Source organism: Phocoena phocoena, chromosome 1 (genome assembly GCF_963924675.1).
Source record: "Phocoena phocoena chromosome 1, mPhoPho1.1, whole genome shotgun sequence".
NCBI lineage: Eukaryota > Metazoa > Chordata > Mammalia > Artiodactyla > Phocoenidae > Phocoena > Phocoena phocoena.
In genome coordinates this window covers 25,541,715-25,562,171 of record NC_089219.1, presented here as the reverse complement: position 1 = coordinate 25,562,171, position 20,457 = coordinate 25,541,715, and the positions used below count along the sequence as shown (strand labels likewise).

The following is a 20,457-nucleotide window of genomic DNA, read 5'->3' as shown; positions in this document are numbered from 1 at the left end:
CTGCATATCCTATGAGCCCAGAATCATGCCTAGCACACGGTAGATGTTCAATAAATATTTGTTAGGTGAGTGAATAAACTCAACGTTTAAAAACACCTTGAAGGTGAATCAGAACATATCTAAGGTCAAATATAGTCCTTGAATCAGTAGCTCTCAAAAATGCTGTTGCATTTATATAATGGGAGGGGGGAGTGTCTTGGGACACAGCTACTCTCTAGGAGGTTCTGGGTAGGGGTTGCCCATAATCCTTTGGGGTGGGGGTTTGAAGGGGTTCAAAGAACCCATACAGCAAAGTATAGGGACCTCTTCTTGGCCCCCAACATCAGCAGGGCTGGAAAAAGTTCAGACATCCCTTCACCCCGTCTTTCACCCCAATTCAGGGTGCCCCAGTTTCCATCTTCTGAACGCTCACTCCCCACTCCCAAGGAAAAGGAGATTGGAGTGGGAAGCAGAAAGATGTGCAATCTTCACCAAGAGACATTTATTGAGCTCCTTATGGGTGCCAGGCACCAAAGAGGAGCGCACAGAGGTATTAGATAAGGTCCCGGCCCTCAAGGAGCTTCTTGATGACCAGGGGAAAGGAAAAGGGGGTGGAGAGAAGCTGGTGTCAATCACAGGCCTCTCTCCTTTCTTTGGTGGTCTCAGAAGTGGGCAGGCCCAGAAAGGGACAACTTGGATGAGTGTCCAAGACATATATGCACAGGCCACACATGTACAAGACACATGTGCAGAGCCCACCCAACTACAGAACCCGGGTACAGGACACGAGAAGTGTATGTGTCGCATGTGGGCGGGATTCACATGCAGAGTCCATATGTGCATAGGCCACATGGGTGTAACACAGGAACTGCATCTCCCCAAGCCGGGTTGGCTAGGCAGGGGGAGGGCTCCAAGCCCCAGCCAGCTAGGCTCCTCAGGGCTGCGGCTGGTACTGGCCCTCTGTGGCTGTGAAGAAGTCCTCCAGCACGCTGCGCAGGTAGTCAAAGGTGGGCCGGTCCTCCGGGAGCTCCTTCCAGCACAGCATCATAAGTTGGTACAACTCATCTGGACAGTTGTCAGGTCGTACCATGCGGTAGCCTTGCTCCAGGTTCTGAATCACCTCAGGATTGGTCATCCCTAGAGGTTGATGGGAGAACTGACATCAAGGCTCCAGGCTTTGGAAGCCCACAGGCAGGGGTGATGGTCAAGATATTGGACAACTGGTATAGTATGAGCACCAATCCAAAGGGATCTTGGTCTTCATCAGTGGTAAAGCTATACTCGCGGTAATTGCTAAATGTCAGTCGTGCCACTTGTAGTGTCTGCTGTGGCTTAAACACTCAATAATGCACACATGTGGCTGTGAGACTTTGGGTGAGCCACGGCACCTCTCTAAGCCTCAGTTTCCTCATCTGGAAAATGGGATAACAGTAGCTCCTACCTCATAGAGGTGTTATCAGGATTGAAAGAGAAAGTGTATATATAGCATTGAGAATGCTGCCTGGAAGAGGAGATGCAGCATAAAGAGTACCTGTAATGATGATTATTTGGTAGGGAAGGATGGAGTGGTCAGGGCCCAGGGCAGGATGGGGGACCACAGCCAGGACAATGGGGAGGCTTCTCCAGCTTTTCGAACAGGCACATGAGATGCTGCATCAGGAATCCAGATGGACCCTGGACCCCAGCAAGGCAGACCCTGCATGGGGCAGAGAAGATTCACTAGGCCCCTCCATGATCCAGATGAAATCATTTTTGGGCCACTTCCTTCCCTTGGTGCTGATCCTGGCCCCCATAGTAGGCTCTTTGCATGTAGACCCCCAAGAGGAGCTGCTCTGGAGAACTGCATGGTCGCAGCAGAAATATAGCTCCCTGTTTCTAAATTACCTGTATGGCCTCTGGTTTCTCCTTCATTCTCCTGAGAAGAGACTGTGACAGGCAGTCCCCAGAGCCTAACCCCTAGAGGGTCCTAGCAAAACAGAAGTTTTACTCCTACAAAGCTTCAGACTGGACCCTAGTCAATAGAGACCTCTCTTCCCCAGGCCTTTCCCCTGGGGGACCTCTAGCTATGTGTCACTCAGATTTCAAAATCAGGACACTGAAGGATATAGGCCAGGGAACAAGGGTACAAACCTATTGGCTACACCCAGCCTAAATACAGCCCACAGCCCTACTTTGGCTTGGTCCCTTATAGTGTTTTTTTTTTTTTTTGTTATTGTGTGTGTGTATATATATATTTTTTTCTTTTTTTGGCATGCGGGATCTTAGTTCCCCAACCAGGGATCGAACCCGTGCCCCCTGCATTGGGAGCATGGAATCTTAACTGCTGGACCACCGGGGATGTCTCCCCTTTTGGCATTTTTAAACAATGTGAATCATCACCAATATTTGGAAATGGGAACATTTTCCTAAAACTCCAAGTTTTGGCTTCTCTTGAAAAAACAAAGATCTGTTTTTTGGGCCCCCATGTCTTAATAGGAGCCATCCGCTAGAGAAGATTTAAGTTCACCCAGGTCCCCATTACTCCCCATAGTTTCCCTGACCCTGAAGCCATGTGTCAGTTGCCATTTATCATCATGCTTTCACTGCCTTTATTCTTCTAATAGAAAAATTCTCTAAGGGAGCACTGTGAACTCTTGGCAGGACAACGAGTGTGTTTCTAGCCCCGGCGCTGCCACTGGACTCTGTGATGGGGCAAGTCCAGGGCAGGGAAGGCCTGCATACCCTAACCTGATTCTAAGGTGTCTTTACCTTCCCAGGAGCAAAGTACTGTGCACACTGATGGGGATGTAGGAAGCTTCTGCAAGTCTGGCCACTGTGCTCCATGACCTCCTTACCCTGTCTTTGTATCCTATTTCCTTTCCCCAGAGTTTCCTAGCAAGTTCCTTCCAAAAAAAATTTCATTCCTGTCTTGGCTGGATTCAGGGGTAAAGGACTGTCCAGGAGATAGAAGGAGGAATGGGAGAGGGTGGGAATTAGCTGTTTACACGTCTCTCTCACTCTACATGGAAGGCTTCAGAGGGACGGGAAGTCAGTGTTTAGTGAACACCTACTATGAGTCAAGCTCTTTCACAAATAATCTTGTTTCTCATATCATGAAACTGAGGCTCAGAGAGGTAAAGTCACCTGCCCAAGTCACTTGCCCATAGTGATTAATAATAAAACCTAACACTCCTGAGTGCTTCGTATGGGTCAGGTACTGTTCTAACCTCACGTTTTACAACTGGAGAAAAAAGGAATGATCTGATCAAAGCCAAACAGAAAGCATCAGTGGCAGACCTGGTAATAAGAAGCAGGCCTCTTACCTCGCAGGCCAGATCCTCTTCTACATATTAGGCTGCCAGTGTTAGAACTAAAGAAAAGAGCTGGGATTGTTGAGGGAAGAGACATCCAGAGACAGAGATGGAAGCCAGGCCTGGGAGATGTGCACCTAATCGGGGATGTAGGAGTGCCACCCCTGAGATGATGGAGGAGAAGCAGCTAGAGAGTTTCAGATTCTTAGCCTGGGAAGAAGTAAGTGGAAAGACATGAATTTGCTGCCCTTCCCCATCACCCTTTCAGCTCCTGCCCTTGACCCTGACCTGGGTAAGGGATGCGGCCATGAGTGACAATCTCCGTCAGCAGGATCCCGAAAGACCACACGTCTGACTTGATGGTGAATGTCCCATAGTTAATGGCTTCTGGTGCTGTCCACTTAATGGGAAACTTGGCCCCTGGAGGGAGGAAGTGCGGTCACCTGGGTCTGCTTGGCCAGACCCTGCAGGCCGCAGGCTTCCCTCATGTCCCGTACCTACCCTCCCTGGCTGTGTACTCATTGTCCTCAATGAGGCGTGCTAGGCCAAAGTCTGCGATCTTGCAGCTCAGGGTATCAGACACCAGGATGTTGGCGGCCCTCAAGTCACGGTGGATATAATTCCGCTCTTCAATGAATGCCATGCCCTCTGCAATCTGCAGGCCAGGTACAGGTCAGCAGCCCTGGACCCGACATCCTTATCCCACTGCCCTGTGCCCATGCCCATCCCCTCCCCAGTCTCCTTACTTGGGCTGCCATGTCCAAGAGTTTGTTGATGGTCAGCTTGATGCCTGTGGAGGTCTTGAGAAAATCCACCAGGCTCCCTGTGGGCAGAAGCAAGAGTTGCTGACCCAAGTTGCCCCAGGGGAAAGCCCTCAGACCCTTCTCCCCTAACTGGGAGTCTAGAAGCAGTGTCTGATGTGTGGAAAGGAAGAGTAAAAGCTGAAAAAGGAGGAGTGTGTGTTCAGAGTGAGGATGCCCGGGATGAGTGATGCCCTTTTCCCGGGGACTAGGGGGCTACTTGGAGGGGTCTGCAAGCTTCTTGTCACCAATGGGGTGGAGCCCAAACTCTTCAGCGAGTCATCCAAAGCCCTGCATGGTCCACATCTGTAGTTTCTTCTCTTCCTTCCACTCCTGCCTCTTTTACTCCACCCACCCTAGACAATTGTGAGATTTTCCACATAGACCCCTGGGTTCTCACCCCAAAGTCTCTTTGTCCCATGTCTCATGCTAAAAATTCTTTTTGTTCATGGCCCAGCTAGACTATTCCTCTAGAAAGCCTCTCTAGATCTACCAAGTATAATAAATTACATGATCATCTTCCTTCTCCATGGTATACTGGAACTTTCCTATGGCACAAACTCTGGTTTTCCTAGTGTGCGTAACTGATAGCAGCAATCAATCAATGTTCCCAGCCCACAGTAAGCAGCAATAGATGTATGCTGAATGTAGTAAATGGAATCTGGAAAGAGGTATCCTGGAGGACTGAGAGACCTCAGAGGGTAGCAGAGGGTAACTCGGAGAAGACCAGGGATGGGAGTGGCTGGAACAGAGCTAGTGACCGCTGGTCCTTCTCAAGAGACTAAAACCCTATGTGAAGATGACAACAACTTGAGTGTCTCCACTATGAGTGCTGAATTAGTCACTGAAGGCAAAGACCTCACCCAGAGGCAGCAAATATGTGGACATAGACTGCCATTCCTTCATTGTATCCATGGCAGATCTTGCTAATCAATCCCGGTACTCACTTCCAATGAACCTCAGAATCCTTCTCAACACAGAACTCCAAGCAACTACCAATTGAAGGTGGTCCGCTATTTGCCATTTCCAGAATCCATTAGCCAATTAACAGCTTTTTTCCCTTCCTGAAAGAGGGACAGATCTTATACTCCCAAAGAATCAGAGCCAGATAACAACAAACTTACTAAGCTGTTACTATATGGTAGGCCCTGTTTTAACTGCTCTATATGCATTAACTTTCATCCTCACAAAAACCCTATAAGGGGACTTCCCTGTGGTTAAGAATCCGCCTGCCAATGCAGGGGACACGGATTCGAGCCCAGGTCTGGGAAGATCCCACATGCCGCGAAGCAACTAAGCCCGTGTGCCACAGCTACTGAAGCCCGCGCGCCTAGAGCCCGTGCTCCGCCACAAGAGAAGCCACTGCAATGAGAAGCCCACGCGCCACAATGAAGAGTAGCCCCCGCTCGCCTCAACTAGCGAAAGCCTGCGAGCAGCAACAACGACCCAACACAGCCAAAAATAAATTAAAAAAAAAAAAGGCCCTGTAAGAAAGTTGCTATTGCATTATTATCACCATTTTACAGATGAGGAAACCATGGCAGAGGGAAGTGAAGTGACCAAGCCCAAGGCCACACAATCCTGAAGCCAGGATTCTAACCCAGGCAGTCAGACTCTAGAGCCCTTAATGACTACTCTTATTTCTGGATAAGCCTGTTTAGATTTCTGCTGTTATTCTTGGAGGGACTGAGCATCAGAGGTGGCACAGGGACTTGGCCCAAAGCTGGGCCTAGAAATTCCTATTTACCTTCCTGGGGCTCTCAATCTGTCCGACAGTGGACTGAGGGAGGGGGAGGGGCTCACCCAGAACTGAAAAAGAGGGCTTTGGAGCACTCCCAAGGCTCAGGGGCAGAAGGGAGAGAGATGGGGCTAGGGACCTACTCATCTCCTGAGATCAAGCATCCTTAGATCAAGGTGGGGTTTGAAGAAGGCAAACAGGACTGACTGCAGGTCAGAGAAGAAGGGGGGTGGGGGGTGGGGGTGAATGCTCTTCCAGAGCCTGCCACCTCAAGCTGGGCTCCCAGACGGGGCTCGAACAACACACCCTCTTCTCCACACGCCCTATAGTCGCTCCTGGAAGTGAGTCTTTGGGGGCTCAGGAAAATTCCTCTAAAAAACCTCAGCGCTGAGCCAGGCCTATCTCCTCCGCCCTCCAGCAGGGGCAGAGGAGACGGCAGTGCCCCCCAGCGGCCGCGCACGGAGGCGGCGCTCACCATTCTCCATGTATTCCGTGATGATGTAGATGGGCTCCTGGGTGACCACCGCGTAGAGCCGGACCAGCCGCTGGTGTTGCAGCTGCTTCATGAGGTTGGCCTCGGCCAGGAAGGCATCGGGAGACATGCTGCCCTGCTTCAGGCTCTTCACTGCCACCTTCGTGTGCCCATTGTAGTACCCTGGGGCAGGGAGGGGTTGGGGGAATCACTCGGAGCCCATGCCCCCAGAGCCAGGCAGCTGCCCCGAAACAGGGCACTGTCGTGGGACTCTCACGACCTTAGATGCCTCCCCTCCCCGCAGTCCTGGAGGGCCTCACTCACCCATCCACACCTCTCCGAACTGGCCAGCCCCCAGCCGCTCCACCAGCTTCAGCGTCTCCCTGGGAACCTCCCACTCATCCTCCCACCAGGGCTTCTGGGGCTTCTGGGTCTGGCAGGGGCGGCTCAACCTCGTGCACAGCCCGTCCGAAGAATCTGTGAGGACAAGGGAGGAGGGTAAGGCTGTGAATAAGGCGGGACTGGGGGTTGGGGCCCACCCAGTCCCCACCTGGGGAAATGGACTGGCAGGGGAGGTGTGTGGAGCTGTCACCTGATCCCTGGGGCTCCAAGGTACCGCACCTCACCCACCGCGGGGGGAATGAAGGAGCATACTGAGAGATGGATGGAGGGTACCCCGAGAGGCACTGGGGGAGGCAGGCTGACAGGGCACAGGTGCTAACCCTAACCCTGCCGTGCTCACTCATGTAATGGCGGACCAGCTCATGCAAGCCAGGAAAAGTGATGCGGGGGGAGATGTAGAAGCCGCCTTTGTCCAGGTTACGGATCTTGTAATGTTTCACCACTTCTCCCTGGGTCTGGTCGAAGTCCCGGACGGACAGTGAAAACGATCCTGAAAAAAAGAAAGGGTGAAGGAGCGCAAAAGAGGGGGGCGGTGGCCTCCAGCGAATCGCACCTCCGCCGACGCGCCACACACACACACACACACCCATCCCACACCAACCCCGCGGGCTCCTCGCGCCAGGACCTCTGCTCGCTGCCCCAGCCCGCGGCCCCGCCCCCCGCCCCCCGGCCAGCCCAGCCGCTCACCCGTGGTGCTTTCACTCTCTCGGATCAGGAAGGAGCCGTGCGTGTTCCCGGGCGCCAGGAGCTGCCTCTCCGCGTCCTTGCGGGTCAGGGTCTTGAAGAACCAGCTGAGCAAGGCAGAAGCGAGGGCTTCTTTCGTCTGTTGGTCCGTTCTCCCTCCATCGCCCTCCAGCATTCACACCACCCCTAGCATCTCTCCTTTGCTCCGAGGTCCCTGGATCTACGCCCAGCCATCCCGCACGATGAGTCCCCACTTACGGTTCGGGCTCCAGGCTGTTCGCTCTGGCCACAAAGTTGAAGGGGATGTAACCTTCCTGGCCCGTGGTCACGGACTGCGCCTTCCACCACTCGCCGTTCCTGCGCGACAGCGGCGGTTAGCACGCTCTGCTCAGCCTTGGACTTGGCTGGAACCCCCCCTCGGAGCCCCCAGTTAGGCCATGCCACCCCACCCTTCAGCTCAACACTCCGAAGCCTCCCATTTTGTCTTAAGGGCACCCACTGCAAGCCAGATCAGGGACCGCAGGGGGGCTGCAGTACCGGAGATCCCCACTCCCTCACACTCTACCGCAGGGCAAGGATGGATGGGGTGAAGGGGACACTCACTGCTCCAGGATACGTAGCTGTTCACCCTTCTCGAAGCCCAGATCTCCATCGTGGGAAGGCTCATAGCTGTGCAGGGCGATAACCAGGTTGTCTGTAAAGACAGGGGGAGTCAGGGAGAACCTGTCTGGAATAGGCTGGGAGAGCGACTTCAGGAGTTACATGGTAGCTGACAACACTGAGGGGGAAGGAGGAAGGACAGGTGGTGAGTAGGTGAGGAGATGGAGGCTGACAGCCAAGGATCCACAGGACTTCTCTTCCAGGCCCTGCTGGTTGAAGTCACCTTGCAGTGGAGAAGCTGGGGGGTTGGAGCCCTCGTAGGTGACCAGTGGATCCCGCACTTCAGAGCCATTCCAGGTGGACAGCTGTGGGGTGGGGTATAAGTGGAGTCAGAAAGCTGGGGGCTGGGTCAGACCCTGGCTTGCCTCCCCACTGCCCTGCTCTCCTTCACTTCAGCTTGGCTGGGTCTTATCACTGAATTTGCCAACCACTTGCTGTGTGACCTTATGAGAACCCCTTTCATTCTCCAGGGTTCTTTTCCTTTCTGCTGCAGGGGAGAGGGCTCGCTGTTATCTCAAGGATCTATAGTGGTGGTCCGTTTCTCTTCTCCGGGTCGTACACCCACCCGACTCCCACACCAAGCCCCCTGTCTTGCCTCTTACCATGGCCTTGCCCTCCAGTGGAACTATGGGGTAATGGCAGTTCTCACACACATCGATGTTTTCCATCCAGTCATCTTCAGGGTTTGAGCTGCAGCTACAGCCCATGGTCCCTGGGGGAATGGAGAGGGGGCTGAAAGGGCTCCCCCAAGATCTACCCCTGCAACATCAGACATGCTAAGGCCTAGCCCTGGGAACTTCCAGAAGGACCCGAGATTGGCAGCCCCAGAGCCCCCATTCATAAGCCACAGAAAAGCTGAAATGGGGTCCTAGCTCCCAGTAAAGTCACACATGCCCTCCTTCTGAGGCCTAGCCCCCACCCTCCCACCTGGGCTGGGCAAACCGCCACAGGCACCTTTGTTAGTCTAGTTGCCCACTTCCTGCCTCTCCCCACTCCCGCTCTCTCTGCCCATCCCCCAAGTTGGGGGACTACCTACTAGAGATCACATACACTTCCCCAAGCCCTAGGGAAGACCTAAGTTTTGATCCTCCCCTACCAGAGGGGTGTGGGCGCCCCGCCTCCTAATTACAATTCCCCTTTCCAGACGAGGAAGCTGAATATGAGACCCTTTCTCCCGAATGTCAGCCATCAGGCTTCTGCTCCCCCAAACGCCCCCACACACGAAGTCTCCTTCAGAGGCTTCTTTCTGCTTCTCCCCAGCAGAAAACACTCCAGCGGCCCTCTTGGCCATACCTTTTACTCGTTTGCTTGCTTTAGCAATGGAAACTTTTTGTCAGATGAAATCAAGCCGAACCTCATAGCTCAAGCAGGTAAAAGTGGAGCTGTTCTGCCTGAAGCAGAATGCGGTGGGACCTCACTCTGAAGCTCCTGGGAATCCCTGCAGCACCTCCTCCCCTAGGGCTGCTCCTTAGGACTGCTCAGGTAAAGTTTAATTGAATTTACTGTGCATTCAAGAACCTTTAATATCAGAATCAAGTCCACCTCCTCAGTCTATTCTGCTAGACACACACACACACACACACACACACACTCACACAGCCTGTGCTCTGAGCTAGTCTTCCCAAAAAGTTCTCGCTCTTTTCTTACAACGTGCCTTTGTTTATGTGGTTTGCCTGCCTTGGAATGCTTTTGCCCATCTGTTGAACTCTAACTCAACCTTCAAGCCTCAACTCAGATATCACCTTCTCTGTGAAGCCTTCCCAATGCCCAAAGCTCTTTGCTCCTACAGCATTCCACTTAGACCACAATCATCAACTTAGGCACTGAGTGCCATGATTATGCTAATTTATGTGTCAGTCCCCCTGCCTCTCCTACCCCCTTGATGAGATGGGGGATTCATCAAGAGCAGAAGCTGTATTTTATTTGCCTGAATGTCCCAGCACCTGGAACTATTCTTGTTAATAAATGTTGACTGGTATGTGGAGGGTTGATGCACAGATTCTCCCATCTACAGAGGTCTTAGAAACCACCAGGTCTAACCTCTGATTTTAGATGAGCAAACAGAGGACCAGAAAGGCCTGCTTAAACTCACACAATTGTTTGGGGCAGAATAAAGCTAGAGTTGCTAATACATGCTGGGACCAAGTAGAAATGGGGACCAGTGGTGGTTTTTTGGTTAGCAAGACTTAAGATCTGGGGCTTCCCTGGTTGCTCAGTGGTTAAGAATCCACCTGCCAATGCAGGGGACAAGAGTTTGAACCCTGCTTTAGCAGTGGAAACTTTTTTCCGTGAAGATCCCACATGCCGTGGAGCAACTAAGCCCCGCGTGCCACAACTACTGAGCCTGTGCTTTAGAGCCCGTGAGCCACAACTACTGAAGTCCGCGTGCCTAGAGCCTGTGCTCTGCAACAAGAGAAGCCACCGCCATGAGAAGCCTGCGCACCACAACGAAGAGTAGCCCCTGCTCGCCAAAACTGAAGAAAGCCCGCACGCAGCAACGAGGACCCAACGCAGCCAAAAATAAATTAATTAATTAAAAAAAAAAGACTTAAGGACCTATGGTAATTATATCTTAATTAAAGAAAGAAAAAAAAGATTCAAGGATAGGTCCCGGAGTTATGTTCAAATTCTGGTTCTGATAACTTACTGTGTCTCTTTGCTGAAATCATTCTTCCCCAGCCTCACGTTGCCTTTTCTGTCAACTGGGGATTGTCATCCCTTTCTCATAAGCTTAGATGAATGTTGGCTTGATTTAGAGCTGAGAAAGACTTATACCAGTGCACATTCTGCCCTACCAACCCCTGCTTTGGAGGGTGGGAGAATGGGACTGGTAAATAATCCTCTTGGCTTTAAGCTCATGTTTCTTTTTTTTTTTGCAGTACGCGGGCCTCTCACTGTTGTGGCCTCTCCCGTTGCGGAGCACAGGCTCCAGATGCGCAGGCTCAGCAGCCATGGCTCATGGGCCCAGCCGCTCCGCGGCATGTGGGATCTTCCCGGACCGGGGCATGAACCCGCGTCCCCTGCATCGGCAGGTGGACTCTCAACCACTGCGCCACCGGGGAAGCCCTATTTTTTTTTTTTAATTTAATTTTTATTTTATATTGGAGTGTAGTTGATAAGCTTATGTTTTTTAAACTGAGATACTTATAACCTTTCATGGGTACCGGAAGTCACAGGTGTGTACCTCCCAAAGCATGAGTGTCAAACACATAGTTAAACCTTGTTCACGTAGTTAAACAGACATAGATCTATTACAAATAGAGGAAAATACAAAATGTACATGGAATTTTAAGCCAAATCAAGAGACTTTCAAGGAAAGATGTACACGCATATACTCCTCCCGCTACTTTAGGAGTCCTGGGGAGACATTTGAGAAATCTTGCTCGGCTCTGTGGCTGCAAATGGCTTTTTAATTTTTTTGATTGCTAATTTTATTATGGCTAAGAACTGATCAGCAGCAAAAGCCTCCAGAAAAGTACTGATAACAACCTGGAACCAGCCTAAGATGAGCCGAGCTGTCTAGTAAGGTCCTGAGCAACCCATTGTGATATTCAAATAGGCCTTGGAAAACCACAGGTTGGTTATATTACACAGAGAACACCAACGTCAGATGAGGTGTCAACTTAGATCAGTAAGGTCCCTTCCAGGCTTGACATTCTCAGAGGCTTTGAAAAAGGGTAAGAGAAAGATGAGACAAGTTTGGGGTTGAGAAAATGGGATGAACTGGGGTGCAGCAGTGAGGGGAGGCTGGTAGACGGGGCAGAAGGAACCTTCTGAAGGCTGAAGCTCGTAAGAATGGAAACTGTACCTGTTCAGGCTGGGGTCACGTGGGGAGGGAAAAGGAGCCACAAGGCCTTGGGCCAGCATCCAGAAGAGCATGCAGGCAGGACCTATACCCTGGATAAATCTCAGCCTGCCATAAAGGACTGGGGCCAGATACAAAAGAATGAAATATTGCCATTTGCAGCAACATGGATGGACCTAAGATTATCATACTGAGTGAAGTAAGCCAGACACAGAAGGACAAATATTGTATGATATCACTTATATGTGGAATCTAAAAAATAATACAGATGAACTTACTTACAAAACAGAAACAGACTCACAGACATAGGAAACAAACTTATGGCTACCCAAGGGGAAGGGGGTGGGGCATAAATTAAGAGTATGGGATTAACAGATACACACCACTATATATAAAATAGATAAACAATAAAGATTTACTGTATAGCACAGAAACAAGGATTTACTGTATAGCACAGGGAACTATGTTCAGTATCTTATAATAACCTATAATGGAAAAGAATCAGAAAAAAAAAGTATATATGCATAACTGAGTCACTTTGCTATACACCTGAAGCTAACAAAATATTGTAAATCAACTCTACGTCAATTAAATAAATAAATAAATAAAAGGACTGGGGCCAGGAGCGAGAAAAAGTTAAGCTGTGTTAAATTAAGCCAAAAGGTACTCAGTAACTCTGCTGGGTATCTGACCCCCCGTGTTTCCTCTGTGGCTTATTTAGTGCACCTGGAGCCCTCCAGCTGCAGGTAACAGGCCCTGCCGTATACAAAAGCGTGAGTTTTGGAGTATAGGGCCTGGCAGCAATCAGAAGACCCCAAGACCTGGCAATGCCAGAGGTTATTTTGGTGAGTGGCTCTCAGCCACTGGGAGCTACATGCTCCTATGAAGCCCGAGGATAATGTTGAAGGTTATTTCAATATTTCAAAAATCTGAAGGGAAATGGTACTATGATTTGTTTCTCAGTATGACAAATTGCATTATCGTTTCTTCAATGCATACTTAAGTCTCTGATGAAAATTTGAACTAGAAAACAAGAAAATTAGTACCTAAATGAGGTCATTCAGTCAGCAAAACCCTCAAAATCATGAGATCCACGGGGGAAGAGGGGAAAAGTACAACAGGGGAAGGGCAAAGGAGTCCTTGCAGGGAAGAGCTGAGAAGAACTCATGTAAGTCACCAGCCTCATTTTAAAGATGGAGAAGGTGGCGGATCAGAGAAGGTAAGTGGTTTTCCCAATAGCACGAGAGGGCTCTTGGCAGAGGCGGGACTCCAATCAGGCCCCACCTCCTTTTTCAAGGTACTCTGCTCTATTCTTCCCTCCCTGGAGACTAAAGGGGGCAGGGAATCCTGAGAGGTCATGCAGACAATGGAGCAGGGAGGGAGGTCTGAGAGAGTGGGGTCCACTCTCCATCAAGATGTGATCACTGTGCTGTTAACAAAGGCCTTTTTCTCTAAGGCAGTTCTCCCTCTGTTGGGAATGCATGTTTCTGAGCGTACATTTACCGGCCTGGTGAATGCAAGTCAGCACACATCGAGGCATGTGAAGCATTGAGCATCATGCTTATGTACATACCCGTGGGTATGTAGGAGCCCCTGTGTGCAGATGGATGTGCAACAAAATGGGGGCATGTATAGTGTGTGGGTGTCCCTATGTAATTGTGAGGTCATATATGCATGTATTTATTTGTACAAAATGTGGGTCCCATCCTAGTCTGATTCAACCAGGTTAATAAATGAGGTCGGCAAAAAGAAAATCAAAATTAAAGCTTATGGGCTTCCCTAGTGGTCCAGTGGTAAAGAATCCGCCTTCCAATGCAGGGGATGCGGGTTGGATCCCTGGTCTGGGAACTAAGATCCCACGTTCCGCAGGGCAACTGAGCCCGTGGGCACAACTACTATGTTCGTGCACCTCAACTAGAGAGCCCGCATGCTGCAGACTACAGAGCCCACGCGCCCTGGAGCCTCCGTGCCACAACTGGAGAGAGAAAACCCGCACACCACAACTAGAGAGAAGCTCACGCACCACAACTGGAGAAGCCCGCGCGCCGCAACAGAAGATCCCACATGCTGCAACTAAGACCCAACGCAGCCAAAAAGATAAAGAAAATAAATAAATTTTAAAAAATTAAAGCTTAATATAAATTTCTCATAGAAAGAAAGGAAGGAAGGAAGAAAGAAAGAGAGAGAGAAAGAAAGAAAGAAAGAAGGAAAGAAAGAAAGAAGGAAAGAAAGAAGGAAAGAAAGAAAGAAGGAAAGAAAGAAAGAAAGAAAGAAGGAAGGAAAGAAGGAAAGAAAGAAAGAAGGAAAGAAAGAAAGAAAGAAAGAAGGAAGGAAAGAAGGAAAGAAAGAAAGAAGGAAAGAAAGAAGGAAAGAAAGAAAGAAAGGTGGGAGGGAAGGAAGGAAGGAAGGAAGAAAGAAGGAAAGAAAGAAAGAAAGGTGGGAGGGAAGGAAGGAAGGAAGGAAGAAAGAAGGAAAGAAAGAAAGAAAGGTGGGAGGGAAGGAAGGAAGGAAGGAAGGAAGGAAGAAAGAAAGAAAGAGAAAGAAAGAAAGAAAGAAATGTGGGAGGGAAGGAAGGAAGGAAGAAAGAAAAAGGAAACAAATCCAGAGAATCCCCAGGACCCTCAGAACCAGTAACAAAGGCAGATTCTGTGGTGAATGAAACAGGACATTCTCTTCTCCCAACTCAGGAATTCAAGGTCAATAGGAGGAATTTTGTAGACTCCAGACCTCATCTGACTAGCGTCTGAAATGTTCTCGGTCAAACTCAAGATCTGTCCATGGTTCACAGAGCACCTTGTGCCAGTTATAAAGGGCCACCCCTCCCTGGGGTTTCAAACTTGGAGAGTGGAGTGAGGGCTAGATTTCAGGTACCATCCCTCTTGTCTCTTTGCACAGAGCCCAACACACAGAGTGGCCCTTCTTACTCTGTATAGAATTGATCATAAATCCCAGGCTGCGTGAAGCTCCTGGACTAGAGTTTCTGATCCCAGGGTTGTTTAGGAATCATATCACAATGAGCTCTGATTCTTGCCAACTTGTTCACTTTTATCAACTCCATAGACATTGTCTCGCCTGGCTGGGCCTAGAATGTGTTTTGTCCCCTTAAAAAAAAATGTTAACACTTTTCCTCCCCTAAACCGTAAACCGATTCATTTATTGAACATTCTGTCCAAAATGTGTGCCAGCTTCTTGCCTGGGTTTCTTGCGCTAACGCTTTATGTCAAGGGCAGGCAGGCTCTTCAACTGCAGACCACTGTTGCATTCTGGGCCACCCTGTGGCAAAATCTGTCAGGAATAATTTAAAACATTTTCTTGCCCTTTTTCTTTGGCCAAGATTTGGTTATTGGCAAAGTTGCATATGTTCAATGAATAGCCTTAGCTGTGGATACCTGCGCAGAACCCTCACCATGGTACTCGAGAATCAGGGTTGACAGCCATGGTAAATAATTTCTAGTGGGTAAAACAAGGATGTCTCCTGAATTCCCTCCTTTTTTGTGTGTTCCTCTTTGATACAATACTACTTTGGAATAAACTCTGTGAATTCACAGAGTTCACAAAAAAGAGAACAAAAAGATAAGCCTTCTCTTATGCAAACAAGATGGATTTATTCTCATAAACTGGGAGTGGTTTAAACATAGAACTGATTCTGCTGGTTAGTTATTGCCATAAACAAGGGCTATAGAGCAATTATTCTAAAGCTGGTATTTTTGATAGAGACCCTCCAACTAGTAACTTATATGTACCTAGTAATTTCTTTTATTGAGCCCCCTTCCTCATGTACCTTTGTCTGTATTTTGCATCATGGGGGTTTTATCAGGATGAAGCCTTACTTACAGTTTGGCGATCCACACCACTTTATTAAAGTTTCTGGAATTCTGCAGGTCAGGGAGGCTCAGCTCATCATATCCATATCAGAGTGAACCAAGTTCATTCCCAAGGCCTCCCAGTCACTCACTGACAGAGGGCCTTCGGGCAGGTTACTACACCTCTCTGAACCTCCCTCAGTTCCTTTATCTTCAAAATGGGAATAAAAAAGGAACCTGCGTCTAGGGCCGTTGTGAACGTAATATGTGATCTGTAGATGATCTCATATAATAAAGTACTTAACATGGTGCTTGGTACATAGTAAGGACTAAGTAAATGAAAATAGTTATTTGAGGCCTGCGTGGGTATTTCATTACCCCAGCCTTAAATACATTCATTTTCCTTTCTGATTTTTGGCACTTCCACGAGCCACTTTTTTCACCTTTAATATATTTACCTCAAATGGAAACTTCACTACCATAAATGGAAAACCAGAACACAACATTGTAAATCAACTATACTTCAATTAAAAAAAAAAAAACAATGAAAAACCAGTATCACCAGCCATAAATAGAAATCTGTATATATTAAAATAAACACATACTTTAATACCTAAATTCACATTTGTAAATATTCATTCCTTACCCCCCTAAAATCACTCACCTGCATCAGTGATGCACAGGCCATATCTGGGGAAATGCCACACTGTGAGACAGAACTCTGGACTTAGGCCTCTGTTGGTAAGTTAGAGGAGACATAATTTTCTTCCTACTTGGCCAGCCTATCGACAAAAATTTAATGGGTATGTCTTATGTGCCAGGCTCTGATCTAGAGCTGGGGACACAGAGGTGAGCAGTCAGAGAGGCTCCCATCCACTTGGCCCTGCCTGCTGTGTTAGAGGTGGGTGCCCCTCTGGCGGGTCACTCCATTTTCACAGGAGGCAGTAAGGCCTGTCTTCAGCTCACTGATCGGTAACGTCTGTGACCCTGACAAACTGACAACACAAAACAGCAGTATTTGCCAGGAAGTAGCATCTCAAAATTACCACCATTACCCATTAACCAAGTTAACGACATTTAGCTAAAACCGCTGAAAAGATGAGGTAGATCTCCATGTGTTGACATGGAAAGACATCCCAGGTACAACACGGCAAGCAAGTTACAGAACAGGATGTAGAGTTTAAGTCTGTTTGCATTTAAATATGGAGTATAGGGGATTCTTTTAAGCCAGGCTCTGTGCTAAGCCTTCATTTGCATGACTTCATGTAATTCTCATAATAATCCTATGAAGTAAGTGCTATTATTACCCCCATTTTACAGATGCAAAAATTGAGGCCCAAGTGGGGTAAAGGTATTTGTCTGAGGCATCATAACAAACAAATAAGTGGTAGAGAGGCGAGCTGAACCTCGGTCTACCTGCCTCCAGAGATTAGGCTCTTAACCAGTATGCTTTCCAGCGGCCACACATAGGAAAATCTGGAAGGACGTGCACCAAATTGCCCACAATGAGCATAGCCCAGGAGTGAGATTGGAGGGAGCTGTATTTCTTATATGTCTTTGTATGTCTCTGTACTGTTTAAATTTTTAAAAACTGCCATGTGCTAATTTTGTAGTTGAAAAACAAAAAACAACAAAGCTCCCACGAACACAAAAACTCTGCTAAGAGACACAAGCATTTGAGGAGAATCAACTGTACACTTGCCCTTCCACTCTTCTCCTTGTCTCAAGAGGTGTAGGCATGGAATAGGGGATACAGGAAAAAAGGTTCTGCGACCACAGAAGTCTGAAAAACACTGGGTTAGACAAAATCAAAGAGCCACCTTCTCTGGGGAGACTTTCAGAGCTTCAACAAGCTAATGCTGATGGTGAAGTTAATGTGGGACATTTTGTAGCTTAGACCATGTCCATTTGGCCCCAGACCGTTTTCTTCCCAGGTGCCTCATGGGACTAGCGTTCTTTAGAACAAGCATTGGAAATGCAGCTCCAGGTGCTTTCAAACCAACACCTGGATGGTATCTTTGTCCCACCTGCCCCCATCCCACCCACATACTCAGCTCCCCTCAGCATCGCTTTCACTAGGTTGAGCTTGGCCTTCAAGCCATCAGCTTGTGGGTGTGTGGATGGATTTGTAAGACCCAGTGTATGATGGATCTGCGGTCCCTGCCTCTGCCTCTGAACACACGTGCACACATACATTTTCCAATGATGATACGAATGGTGTTTTGGCTAGGGAGGGAGGGTTCATGTGTGTGTCTGTGTGAAGTTGTGTGTGGGACCCTCCTCTAAAACAGACCCTGTGGCCCAGTCTAGAGTTCTCACACCCACTAGTACACACAGGAAACAAGCTCGTTTGCAAAGCCACACCACAAGTGTGAGGGAATGGGTGGCTCACTGGCCTGCCCAAGGTGCTGAGTAGGAGTAATTCTGGTGCAGACATCCCCCCCACCCTTTGGCGCACAATTTGCAGGAGAAGGGGGTGCCTAACCTCTGTTAAGCACCTACTGCATGCCAGGAACCACCCAGGGCACGTCACAGCCATTATTTTCTCTTTGATTCCCCACAGGCACTCTGTAAGGAGGGATTTATTATTGCCTCTTTACCAATAAGTAAACTGGAGTTCGGAGAAATGAAGCCATTTGTTCAAGGAAATGGCAGAACTGGAACTGTGCCTGGGTCCACCTGGCTCTGAAATGCATGTCCCTCACGCTACACCAAACCCGCTGGCTCTCTTGTGTTTGGTCTTGCCCTGAGGCCTCTGCCCTCCTGGGACCCAAGAAACAACCCAGGGACAGTGACCTTGGCTTCATGTCCTAGGTACTCTGCAGAATGGGCCTTTATCCTTCTCAGAACTGCCTTGACTCTTCCAGGAAGCCTCCCGGATCACCTAAGGGAAGCCTTCTCCCGTCCTCTGAACCCTCCGCCTATTCTCTTGCTCCATCACTTGGCCTTTTTTCCCTTAGAGAAGAATCTCTGTCCCTGAGCCCCGAGGGTGAGGGACCCTGAGTCATCTATCAGCACAGGCTGGGTGGGAGAGGGGATGGCTTATGCTGGTCCAGAGTCTGGATGAGGGTAGGGAGACCCAGCATGTTTTTCAGGCCCCACAAGAGGCTGCAGGCCTTGGAGCTGGGGACAAAAGAAAGGCTGGGACATGCTGACTCGGTGGAAACTGTGTTTCAAGAAAAACTCCAAAGGCGGAGAGGGAGGCAGGGGAAACCAGCAAAGTGTGGCTCAGGTGGGGATTTGCCCCATAAACAGCAGGCTGAGAGGTAGAAAGTGAGGGGGTGGGCAGGGAGCTGACTCTGCTTCCCTGGGCTGCCACCACCTTCCTGGGGTTTGAAGCAGGAATCAGCAGGACCCACTGGCCCTACACAGACAGCAGCAGTGGGAGGGGGGCTAGAGCGGGAGGGAGCAAAGGGAAGAGGGGAGGACTTCCTGCGGACACAATGGCAACTTTCCAGATGGAAGTCCACGTGGTCCTTGCCCGGGGCCAACTGCACCCCTGTCCGGGATAAAAATAGCCCTTCCTCTTCCCGTCTCCCATCATTCTCTCACCCCCCAACTTCCCAGAGTCCGGTCAGGTACTTCCACCCGGGAGGCCCCATGCCAGATGATAAATATCCCTTCTCATGCCCATCCGTTCCCAAAGGAAGACTCCTCCTTCTCTCAAAAACTGTTGGTCACTGAGGCTAAAATCACTTCTCACGTGTCCATCTGGATGCTCTGGGTGACTCCTCTCTCTCTCTCTCAGGACAGTCTTGTCATTGGGGTCAGCCCCAGCAACCGGAAGTATTCTTGGGACCCCTGACTCAAGCCTGCCCATCACCTTGCTCCATAGGGGGTGTGTGTCACACCCTAGGCCATATCACCCTCTCCCAGGGCCATCACCCTCCCTGCCTCTGCCTTGCTGACGGACTGCAGGGAGGGAGTGCTTTGCCCCAGTCTGGGCCTCAGGAGGGCTCATCCATCATGGGATGAGGGACTGGATTTAGGGATTTCTGAAGGCCTTTGTAGTACCTGACGGTCCATGTGCCATATCCCCAAGGAAAATGCTCCCAGTGAGGTGGGGCCTGATGGCCGGCAGTGTGACAGAGGCAGGAGGTAACAGCTACGCAGGAAAGAGGTCATCCGGCTGTTCTGCCTGTCTTCCACCTGACCTCCAGCCAGGTTTTTCTGTCCCCCAGCCTGAAGGGCTGCTGCATACCTGGGGAGCCTGGCCCCAGGTCCAGCTGCAGCCCTCTGCTATCAGGTCCCCACCGCAGCCCCTAGACCCCTGTTCCCAGTACTCCTTACCTGCCCAGCCCAGGAGCCCTCTGGCCCCATTCACATGGTCTTCCTGGCCTAGCCTGGCTGCCCAGACACAGCTTCGGCTCCCCTCTCCGTCGTAGCCACTGCGTGTCTCCCCGCGCCCACGTCCCACCCTGACTTCCTGCCACCTCCTGAGGGCCCCAGCAGCCCAACCACAGGCCTCCAGCACCCCAAGCTTCCTGCTGCCATAGCCCCCCGCCTCTCAGCCCTCAGGGGTCCTATACGTCTCCAGTCCAGGTCCTACTCACCCTGAGGGTGGCACTTGGAGGTGAGGGAGGATATTTGATAGAACTTCCCCCCGCCCTCCCAGGGTGCACCTGGACAAGAGATTCAAGGGCAGCCTTGAAACCCCACTGAGCAGGAGGCAAACAGACACCCACTCAGCTTGCAGTGAAGGGCAAGTAGCATTGCTGTCACAGTCTGAGAGCTGGGTGACCCTTTCATTACAGTCGGAGGGCAAAATTAACATCACTTCAGAGTCAGAGGAGAGGACAGCATCCCTGTAACATCACTGGAGAG

The 20,457-nt window shown here is 49.9% G+C and overlaps 1 protein-coding gene across 3 annotated transcripts; it reads right to left on the bottom strand.

The window, feature by feature from the left end:
- Window positions 1-459: 459 nt before the first annotated feature.
- On the bottom strand, window positions 460-20,049 carry LCK (LCK proto-oncogene, Src family tyrosine kinase). 3 transcript variants are annotated; one of them, XM_065876898.1, is made up of 13 exons: window positions 19,924-20,049; window positions 8,628-8,737; window positions 8,249-8,330; window positions 7,969-8,059; window positions 7,624-7,722; window positions 7,369-7,472; window positions 7,022-7,171; window positions 6,604-6,756; window positions 6,283-6,462; window positions 4,016-4,092; window positions 3,771-3,924; window positions 3,558-3,689; window positions 460-1,116 (listed from the first exon to the last, which is right to left on the bottom strand). In XM_065876898.1, the coding sequence occupies exons 2-13, from the start codon at window positions 8,730-8,732 to the stop codon at window positions 914-916; spliced, it is 1,530 nt and encodes a 509-aa protein (XP_065732970.1). In that variant the 5' UTR covers window positions 8,733-8,737; window positions 19,924-20,049; the 3' UTR covers window positions 460-913. The 3 variants fall into 3 exon arrangements, with proteins under 3 accessions (XP_065732970.1, XP_065732976.1, XP_065732979.1); XM_065876904.1 differs by lacking the exon at window positions 19,924-20,049 and adding an exon at window positions 9,144-9,270; XM_065876907.1 differs by lacking the exons at window positions 6,604-6,756; window positions 19,924-20,049 and having other exon boundaries at window positions 914-1,116; window positions 8,628-8,732.
- Between the last annotated feature and the right edge of the window lie 408 nt (window positions 20,050-20,457).

Excerpts from the sequence above, each read along its gene's own strand:
- LCK (XM_065876898.1), bottom strand. The coding sequence starts at position 8,732 with ATGGGCTGTAGCTGCAGCTCAAACCCTGAAGATGACTGGATGGAAAAC. Across the intron at positions 7,723-7,968 it reads CAGCTACGTATCCTGGAGCA|GAACGGCGAGTGGTGGAAGG; the intron begins GTGAGTGTCCCC and ends GCTGTCGCGCAG. Across the intron at positions 1,117-3,557 it reads TGGCCGCATCCCTTACCCAG|GGATGACCAATCCTGAGGTG; the intron begins GTCAGGGTCAAG and ends ATCAACCTCTAG.